General features: G+C 33.7%; 1 protein-coding gene across 1 annotated transcript in view; it reads left to right on the top strand.

The window, feature by feature from the left end:
- Positions 1-7,161, top strand: part of LOC105254658 (protein lava lamp-like) — a gene marked incomplete at its 5' end in the record, with an annotated part of 13,749 nt that extends 6,588 nt beyond the window's left edge. Inside the window, 5 exons of the mRNA XM_025407287.1 lie at positions 23-128; positions 1,983-4,723; positions 4,764-4,950; positions 5,013-5,643; positions 7,071-7,161. Coding sequence (XP_025263072.1) covers positions 23-128; positions 1,983-4,723; positions 4,764-4,950; positions 5,013-5,643; positions 7,071-7,161 — 3,756 coding nt within the window. The remainder of the gene's footprint in view (positions 1-22; positions 129-1,982; positions 4,724-4,763; positions 4,951-5,012; positions 5,644-7,070) is intronic.
- Between the last annotated feature and the right edge of the window lie 3,668 nt (positions 7,162-10,829).

Here is a 10,829-nt window from a genome sequence, read left to right as displayed (position 1 = left end):
GAGATCTTGCAATTGCTTCTAGGCGGAGGAAGAAGAAGATAACGATATGGATTTAAAAGTGGGCTTCTTTCATATGCTAAGTCGGGAATCATGCGCGACGAATAGTTCCACGAGGTTATGGGTATTTGGTAAGAATTTACCATTTTATGTACGAGGGTGGTCGGATATATGGGATTTTCGGAGTTAGATAATTGTTTGGTATATATATGTTGATATTGGGTCATGTCCACGTCAATCAGCCACTCCCGCCAATTGTATTGATGTAATTTAACTTTACAGAGTAGGCGCGAAAGTTTAGCTTAAAACATCCAGTTTTTTTGCTCATCTGGCGAGATTTTGAAAAAATGTCAAGATGACCTTGGTTTTTTCAGTTAAATAAGAAAAATGATACCTATTTTCGTGTTCAATTTTTGAGTGGTGAATTTTTTGAAGTTACAAAATCATTTTTAAGTGTAATTTGATCCCTGATCCAAGCTTTGAAGTGAGAAAAAAAATTTAACTTTTTTTAATTAGTTTATTTATTGACATTTTTGTTCAAAAATGCTTAGGCGGCATAAAATAGATGTTTCACTAAATTTGGTACAACAGGTATTAGTATATATAGCCATTTTTCATCTCGAATATCTCGAAACGCATGGCGTTTTGGTGAAATGTTTTAAACAAAGTTGTATGGTTCGAGGGGACTCATAGAATGTCCTTGATTTGACCTTGATCAGTACCTAAACGGTCACCTCCAACCTTTTTTAAATGGAATACTTTATGGCTTTTATATTTTATTCTTGGTTTCATCTCGAGTGATTTCTAAACACCATATTAGTTAGTTTCATTAGAGGTACTTTCCGAGATTATGAGGCCTGAAGTCATTTCTGAATTTAAAACATATGCCGTAAAATTCTGTAAGAAAGTATTCATTTGTCACTTACCTTTTATACTTTAGTTTAAATATGACATAGAATCCATTCGGTGGTGAAGGAAAAATACATAATGGTTTAAAAATGCCATTGTTAATTGCCATATATATATAAATGTATATTATATTATTATATACATCATATTGTTTCTTAATATTTGAAGTGTCGTTGGTAAAGCTATAAGTCTGACGAAAACAAGAATGTGTACGATTTAAGTTATAATGAAGATTCAAAGACTGGTGGACACTTTATTGCTCCCAACTAATTAAGTAAGAGTTATGTGGAAAATAGACTTTTTGCTTGCGTTGTATTTTTTCCTTGCTACTTACCAGAAGAGGAGATATATCAAGAGTTCATATTCTTCTTTGAGTGCCTTGGTATATTTGAATTTGTACGAATAAATAATTTTTAAACTTGTGAAAATAAGATTTATATAGAATGAGATTTTATAGCCTTCTAACTGTAACTTGCTTAGACGTTTAAACGTTATTAAGTACAGATATTTGCCATAATATTATTTTACATAAAATTTTTTTTTAAGATTAAGATATTTTAAAATTAAAATTATGTGGAGTAATGATGTAACTTTTTTCTAATTGACAAAATTATAAAGGAAAACTACTTCATAACAAGAATACAGAGATTGCAGCACATTTTTATTTTTTTTTTACATTCAATGTGTTTGTAGAAATTAAAAACAAAACCACACATACATATAATTATGAAATAAGATACAAAAAATCAGAAAATGTATTACAACTATACTACTTTTAAAGGTTTACATCTGGAAATTCGGTAAAGACAGATTTATTGAGAATGGCCTATCAAGTCCGCATTTACTCAAGTCTCCGGCTTTTAGCAAGAAACGTATCGTGAACATTGCATGCCGCTTTCATCATTTTCTCGTTTTGACCAGTGATGGAAAGGTATAAACATAAGATTAAATTATCGCATAACGATAATAATCGTTCTTTCTAAGCTAAAACAATGTTTGTAATTTTTAGGTGTATGCTTGGGGAGACTATTTATATGGAGAAATGTAGTGAAAACACAGTTATTTTTAATGGTAAGGTGAGCCAAGTAAATCATGGATTAGAGAAGAAAAATGTTATTCATATCGCATGTGGGTGAAAGTCCGGGGAAGAGTCTTGGGGTTGGGGTTTGGAGATACGTCGGTAATTCTAAGTGTCGAAACCCAATTACACCTGCGAATAGAAGACTTGCAAGCCAAGATAAAAGATCTAGAAGAGCAAAACGCCAAGATTACCGAGGAGAGTAAAGCGGCTCAGATAAAGAGCGCTAAATTGGTGAAAAAATTGAAGGAGTATAAAGTGCAGATGGAGAGCTTGCAACAACAATTGAAGACGCAGAAGCAGGCTGGCAGCTTCTTCGACCTGGACACGGCGATCGAGGAGGAGCTGAAGACGCAGATCGTCAATTTGGAGAAAACTCTGAAGGAAATTAAAGAGGAGAAGAAAAATATTATTGCCGAAAAAGAGGCTTTACTGAAGCGACTCGACATGTTGGTGTCTGCCAATGAAAGGTACATGGAAATGAAGGAGAAACAGGACATGGAAGTCGAAGTATTGCGTATTCAGAACAAGGAACTAGGCAATAAAGTGCAATCCTTGGAGTGGCGATTACAGGAAAATGCAACCGACGTGCAAGACACTTCTTTTTCGCAACAAGAAGATCAGATCGACCCAAATCACCCCCAGAAAAGATCAGTGGAATCTACTGACGACTTTGAAGCGACGTCGAAGAAGTACAAAGAAGAAATAGACGATTTGAAGGACGAATTGGAGGCGCTTGCGGCGGAAAATGAACAATTGCAACGCTTCTTGGAAGTACAGAAGGCGACGATGGCTAATTTGGAGGCGAAGGCTACTGACAACTCTGGAGAACTCGTGGAAAAGTTAGATACGTTGAATAACCAAAATGCGGCCCTAGAAAGCGCTTTAAACAAAGGCAAGGAAGAATACGACGTGCTCAGGAAGCAGTTCGAGCAGAGTCTAATAGACGCGAATGATCAAGTGGCAGCGATGCGACAAAATAATGATTTCCTCAAAGCTGAATTTCTGGAGAAAATCGATAGATTAGAAACGGAGATAAATAATTTACAGAAAGCTCTAGAAGAGAAGGAGGTCTTGGAAGAGAAGCTCAACGCTCTGATGAATCTCGAGGAAAAATCCTCGACCATTAATACATCTTTAATGGAAGTCACGGAATTGCTCAACGCCAGAGTTCAAGAGGTCGCTGATCTGAAGCAAGAGCTTCAAGTTCAGTACGTGGAAAGGGAAAGAGTCGAAGCGACGCTACAATCGGACCTACAAACCTTGACGAAAGAATTAGACGAGAGGAAACAAGAATTGACAGTCTTGAAGGAAGCATTCACCAACAAGGAACACGAGCTGATCCAGCAGAAGAGCGTGGAAACGGTGAATGCCATCATCAGCGAAGCTACCCAGGAATTAATCCAGAAGCATGCGATAGAGGTCGAAGAAAAAGACCAAGAATTGCGCGATCTAAGGGAAAAGTTAACGACAATGCAAGCTGCGATTGACGAATACACCCTGAAGTTGCAAGATAGCGCGGCCAAGTTGGAAATGCAACAACAACAAATCGTGTATCTGAAGGAAGATCTAACAGAGCGAAATTCAATAATCGGAGCCACTCAGGCTGATGCAAATTTGCTGAACGAAAAATTGCGAGAGAAGCAACAAGAGCTGATCCAATACGAAGAGGAGAAGACGTATCTCGAGGCAAAAATAAAAGGATACTTAGAGGAGCTCGAATATCTGAAGAACCAGTTGGACGCCAGGGAAGCAACCGTGGTTAATTTACAAGAGTGCAACTCGCACATTCATACCTTGCAGCAAGAAATCCAGGCTCTAAAATCCGAGAAAGAGTCGATCCTGTTGCAGTATGATCAAGAAACGAAGGCGTATCAAGCTCGTCTGGAGAAAGATAACCAGCAGGTTGACGCTTTGAAGCAAGACCTGCGAGAGAAGACTGAACAATTGCACTATCTAAGCACCCAATTATGCGCCAAGGAGAATGATTTGGAAGGCATCAAGGCCATGATGAGTGACAAAGATTCTTTGTTGGAGATCATGAGTCAGGAATTAAACGAAAAACGAGGCGATTTAGAAAGATTGTGCAATGAACAGCTGCAGAATTCTCAGATGGTTGATAGTCTTGCCTTCAAGACGGGAAATGACGACGATGCCGAGCTGCAAGGCACCATAGACGAGCTAAAGGCGCAGATGGAAGCTAAACAGCAAGAGTTGGAGCATCTCAAGTATGTCTTGAGCGAGAATACGTATCCCACAATCATTCAGCAAATGCAAGATAGGATTAATTGTCTGTACAATGAGAAAGCTACCCTGGAAACCTCCTTGCAAGTAGCTTCGCAGACCCTGACGGAGAAGCAGGAGCAAGTAAATGCTTTGCAACGCATTCATGATCAGAACCAGGAGCATATTTCCAAGGAGGAGTCCAATTCGCTCTCCAGGGACCGAAGATCCGCGCAAGATCAAGAGGAAATCGTCAGATTGCAGAACGAGCTTCATGCGAGGGAGCAGGAAATTAACGAATTAAAGTACGTCATAGCTGAAAAGGACTCGCAATTGTGTCTGCAAGCCAGTATGGAGCCCCCAATCGGACGAGTTCGAATTGCGCGAAGCCGTGCAGCGATTGACGGGAGAGATCTATGGCAAGGAACAGGAGGTGCAAACGTTAAAGTCAACTATCGTGGAGCTACAAGAGAGAATCTTGCATCTGAAAGACTTGGAGAGGCTCTCCGAGGAGAGTAAAAATGCCATCGAGAAGCTAACTTCGGAAAAAGAGCAGATCCGTCTCGAGGCTGAAGAGTTCCTCACCAACGAGTTGCGAAAGAAGGAATCCGAGATCGATGAGATCAAGAGGAGACTATCAGAGGAAAATCAAAAGTTGCTGGCGGAACTTGAACTGAAAGATAAGGATATCGCGAATCTGAAGATGCAGTTGGAGGAACTGCAGGTAATTGTGAATGATCGAAGCAATAAACTGGAACAGAAGGAAAACGCACTGATTCGTGCAACCGACGACCTGGCGGAGAAGGAGAGGAGACTGGCCGAGCGAGCATCACCAAAGATGCCGAACTTCACGACTTGAAGATGCAGATTCATGAGAAAGAGGCGCGTATAGAGGAGCTCTTGGCCTTGTCCACGGAAGAGGAGAGACAACTGGACGAGCTGAGGTATATATTGGCGACTAGGGAAACAGAGATGAATCAGCTGAAGGAATTGTTGGAGCAGAAGGTATCCGAGTACGAACTGATGCAACACGCCTTGAAGAAAGATGCGTCCGTCGTCGAGATTGCGTCCAAGGATTCGGAAAGCGTTCAGACAGTCGACAACATGGAGACCACTTCCAGCGAGTTGGATCTTGCGCTATACATGCTTCATCAGAGAGATGTCAGATGCGAGGAGTTGACTCACGAACTAATGCAATTGCTCGAAGAGCGAGATACGCTACAACTGCGACTGTCTAATGCGATTCGAGTGAATGAAGAATTGAGAAGGATGGGTAACGTTGAAGGGAGCCCAACAAAAGACTTATCATCGGCCTCGCAAACGGTGATTGAACCCATCGTGGAACAACCTTCGCCTTCGAAGTCCGAGGGACCAGTTGAGATCGCAAAAGAAGCCATTGATATCCCGATCGAGGACAAAGAAGCTCTTGCATTGAAGTAAGAAAAATTTCCTAATTAAAAATTACAAATCAGGGTCCTATTTTAATCGATCACCCTGAATAACTTTTTTAATTTTGATTGTAGAAAAAAATGTTTCAGACAAAAGTTGTATGGTTTCAAGGGACACATAAGACGGTGTCACTATTTTGATCGTGAAGAGTCACCTGAAGGTCACGTGAAGGTCACCTCCAACTTTTTAAATGGGACGCCCTATATGCTTTTACATATTCTTGTAGCTCATCTCGAGAGCTTTCCAAAACACTATAATAAAGTATTTTTCTATTGAGTGCTTTCCGAGTTATGAGGCTTGAAATCATTTCTTAATTTTACATAAACCGTAAAATATCTTGGAAAATATTCATTTTTCGATTATCTTACCTTAATACTTTTTTGTACAAAATAATGAGAGGAATCAATTGGTGTAAAGAAAACACATAATTGTATCGAAGAAAAAATATGTAATTTGCAATTAACAATTACATATTTTTTCTTAAAAATAACTGTGTGTTTTCTACACCAATTGATTCCTCTCATTATTTTGTACATAAAGTTAAGGTAAAAATATTAAGGTAAGATAATCGACAAATGAATATTTTGCAAGATATTTTACGGTTTATGTAAAATTAAGAAATTATTTCAAGCCTTATAACTCGGAAAGTACTTAAGGAAAACTAACTTAATTATAGCGTTTTGGAAAGCCCTCGAGATAAACTACAAGAATATGGAATAAAAAATGGGGGTTTCATTTAAGAAATTGACGGTAACCTTCATGTGATCTTCAAATGACTTTTCAAGGTTAAATCATTGCCACCATCTCATGGCCCCTTCAAGTCATACAACTTTTGTCTCAAACACTTTCTAGTAAAACTCTTCCTTATCGAGATATTCGACCGTGTCCAGACTTTTAACACCCAGTATAGTTCCTGTAACTCGGTTCGTCTGCTAAAAAAAATTTAATGCTATCACTTTGATTGATGATTTGATACTTATATTTGACCAGATGTTTACACGAGAAAGTAGATCTTGTAAATATGTATTTTCGGAAGAAAAATTAAAATTTTCACGCGCGACAATTTTTGTTTTAATGAAAAATCGAGGATTTTCGGACTAATAACATTTTTCTTCGTCCTAGTCCGCTGCTTGGTTACTCCATTGGCGCGAACAATGATGACAACTTTGCTTTAGAGCTTACGAGTTTAAATTAAGATCACCGTGATCTCGTAAAGTCACAAAAATTTCATTATTTTGTCGACCAGTAGAAATCGAAGTGCATCTTCGTAGAATGCTTATCCTGCAAAAGTAATGCCCTCCTCAAATAATGTTGAAGAGTGGAAAATATTTTCCTTCTTCAATAGAATATTCAAATGCCTCGCTCACCCTGCTAACTTGCTCGTAGTTTGATACAAGCTAGATTCTTCCTTTAGATTGTCGCAGTTGCATTCAGTCAGTCACACGAAGGACGTGCGATTAAAGGACGAACGGAAGCTGAACATACGCAACAAATGTCTTTGTTAGCGCACAGAGATGTTTTAAGTACATTGCCACCTGAAGCAGCCGCGAGGCTGGTCAACGCTAATTACACCCTCTGTAGGTATTCCTTTATGAGTACGCAATAGTCAGTAAATATTGAGTGTACAAAAAGTTGCGCATCAGTGCGAATGACAAATGGATGATTCGATATTTGTTCACAGCTCGAGATGTTCAGAGCCAGTCGAGTGTGCTTTTGAATTGGTTGTGGGGCAAGAGGTAAAGTATAAATACGTTTTTCTATTTTACAGCTTATCAATTTTATATAAAATCGTGATCTATTGATTCTATTATTTTACAGAAATTTTAATATTTTTATTAGTTGTCGTGTTGTTATTACATATAAATTATATAAACTTTTTAAATTGACAGTCTAAAGTTTCATTATTTCATTTTTAGATTTATGATTTTAAATTTTTAGTTGATTTTACAGGTGTTTTATTCCACGCATTTTATTGATGGGACAATCTCATGATTTTATAAATAATTATAAATTTTTAATTATAATTAATTATATTGATTATTAATATTGAATAATTAATATTATTTTATAGTTGAAATTATATTTTTAAATTATATTTTATTTTATTTTTATAGTTAAATTATATTTATTATATTTTATTTTATTATTTTTATTATATTTTATTATATTTATTATATTTTATTTTATTTTTATAGTTAAATTATATTTATAAATTATATTTTATTTTACTTTTATAGTTAAAATTATATTTTTAATTATATTTTATTTTATAGTTATATTATAATTATAATTTTTAATTATATTTTATATAATTATATAATCTCATGATTTTAAATAATTATAAATTTTTAATTATATTTTATAGAACATTAGTATCTCTTTGTTTTTAATTTCATCAATCAATTATTTATTATTTTTTATAAATAAATAAATATCGCAATATAATTACATAAAATATGATTTCAGCACGCCGAAGGTGGTGCACATGTGATGAATGACTAGCGGGAATCAAACGGCCATCGTTTCTGCCTTCTGAAGACATTCCTGCCAAGTGCCAACTGCCAAGACTTATTTCTGCAGTTAACTAATAATGGAACGATCTGTCGTGTGTATTTTCCAGACAGAAATCGTTTAATTGTATGCTAATGATTATAAGCAATTATTTTGCAAAAGTATTGCCTGATAAAATATTGTTAGGGAAGACATATTTTTCAAATTACAGAGAGAATGTACAGAATGTAGAGGTAGATAGTGTTTTTCTTGGAAAAGTTGCTCCTCTTCGAGAAAGAAAAGATTATAAGGAGTAGACTTACATGTATTATAATGTTGTACAGTCGAAACATGAGATATATAAACATGATGGAATCGAAAATAATTTAAATAATATATTTCTGCTCTTTTTTTATTCGATGACTAAAATTATTTAGCAATGTATATGCAATGCGATATATGTCAAAATTATGTTGGAATTTTTTTTGTGTTTTGAATGCGTGTCGAAATCTTTATTGAAAAGTTGCCGTTTTATTTTGTCAAATTTTCTCATTAATTTAATAATTATGTATTTTCTTTGTGTGAATTATCTACGATTTTGTCTTCCGGCTTATTGATGCATTTGTAATACTATTATTGGTCATACATCGAAGGGAAGCTACACAAGACGAATCATAGATAATGCAGATGTAATTCGTGATAATTGTAAATTATTCAATCATTCTATTTCCATAAAATTTTGTACAGAGAAAGATAAATATCAATAAACAAATAAAATATAAGAGAGAAATTATTTAAAAGAAGTACGAATTATAAAATGTATCATAATGCTTTATTGTACATATTATGTATCCTTAAAATCACAATGCTTTATTGTACATATTATGTATCCTTAAAATTGTATGAAATACTTTATAATGAAGTTGCAAAAAAAGAATGAAATATTGATATTAGAAAGATATAAAAAATATTAACATATAATTAATATAGTATTTATATAATAGATGAGCATAAAAAAAATTAATCGAAAATTAATAAGCGTGCTTCTAAATGAATAATTCGATCTTTGTAAATAGAATATGCGCTGCATGCGATATACTAATATAAATATACGGTGTTCTCTCATGTGTATTTTTTTTTTTTTTTTTTTTTTTTAGAAGAATTTTCAAAGAATTGTAGTGCCTCTTTTCATAAAAATGTTATTGTAGATGTCTCTTATCATAGAAATTGTATCTCCATAATTTTGATTGCAATTTTGATTATACTATTTAAACAAATTTGCATAAATTTTTTTTTTAATACATTGCCTTTATACAGGGTGAATTTTAATGCTTGTGTCAATCTTTTTATCATGCGGGAGATTATCGACTGCATAATAAATTGATCGGTACATAAATGTCAATTATTTGAATCGATCGTATCGAAGGCCCGAATATAATATGTATAATAGTAATAATAATAAGAATAAATATGTAGCTTTAATAATAACAATAATAATAATAATAATAAATTCATACGACATAATTTCAGCTATTAATTTGCTTTAATTGGATACATTATATTCGGACCTTAGATACGATCGATCCAAATAATTGACATTTATGTACCAATTAATTTATTATGCAGTCGGTAATCTCCTTCAAATATATATATATATATATATATATATATATATTTATTTATTTATTTATTTATTTATTTATTTATTTATGATTATTGATGAGATCCAGCAACGGAGATGTTGAAGGTAAGTTATTGAAAACAATTGTCTGAAAATTCAAGTGTTAATAAATGGATTTTAAAATGTTTTAAAATTTGATGGGTTTAAAATGTAATTTATCTTGACAACTCAAAAAAAATAACATTTTATGTTTTCTTAAAATATATTTATATATATTTTAAGGTTACATATTTTTATGTTAATATTGCAAATATTTTTGTCTTATATACAATTTTCAATTTTTACTTATCTTTATTATTTTTTGAATCAACGAATTTCGAATTTTACTTGAATATTTAGTCTGACGTCTGAACGTCTGATAATATTTTTAAAAAAAGGTAAAAAAAGGGCGCCAAGTTCATGCACTAATTGTATCCAACTGTCATTTTGTCTACAAAAATAGTGATATAAAAAAATTGCGCCAACTAAGAATAAAAATTTGTACAAGATAAATAGTAAAAAAAATTTTAATTAAAAAAACTTGGCGCTGCCAATAAAATTGGCATATATTCCAATTAAATATATGTTTAACAGCAAATATAATTGCTGGACATTTATTATTAATTCTCTTAAGATCTTCTGGATTTGAAAATTTAGACTTTTAAGTTGAACAATATATTAATAAAATTGGCAGCGCCAAGTTTTTTTAATTAAAATTTTTTTTATTATTTATCTTGTACAAATTTTTATTCTTAGTTGGCGCAATTTTTTTATATCACTATTTTTGTAGACAATATGACAGTTGGATACAATTAGTGCATGAACTTGGCGCCCTTTTTTTACCTTTTTTTAAAAAGGTAAGTTTTTGGGGGTTAAAATAATACCTGAATATGAAACTTGTAAACAGGTGTTACGCAATAATTGCTCGATGAAAAGTTGTATAAAGGAAGCAAATTGGAATGATGTCATCATTATTCCACTTTATATCTTATCCGTCAGTTTTTTAAACGGAACTCTAATTTT

Source organism: Camponotus floridanus, unplaced genomic scaffold (genome assembly GCF_003227725.1).
Source record: "Camponotus floridanus strain SB8 unplaced genomic scaffold, Cflo_v7.5 scaffold17, whole genome shotgun sequence".
Lineage (NCBI taxonomy): Eukaryota > Metazoa > Arthropoda > Insecta > Hymenoptera > Formicidae > Camponotus > Camponotus floridanus.
Note: the sequence above shows the minus strand (reverse complement) of the source record. Positions and strands in the feature narration are given on the sequence as shown.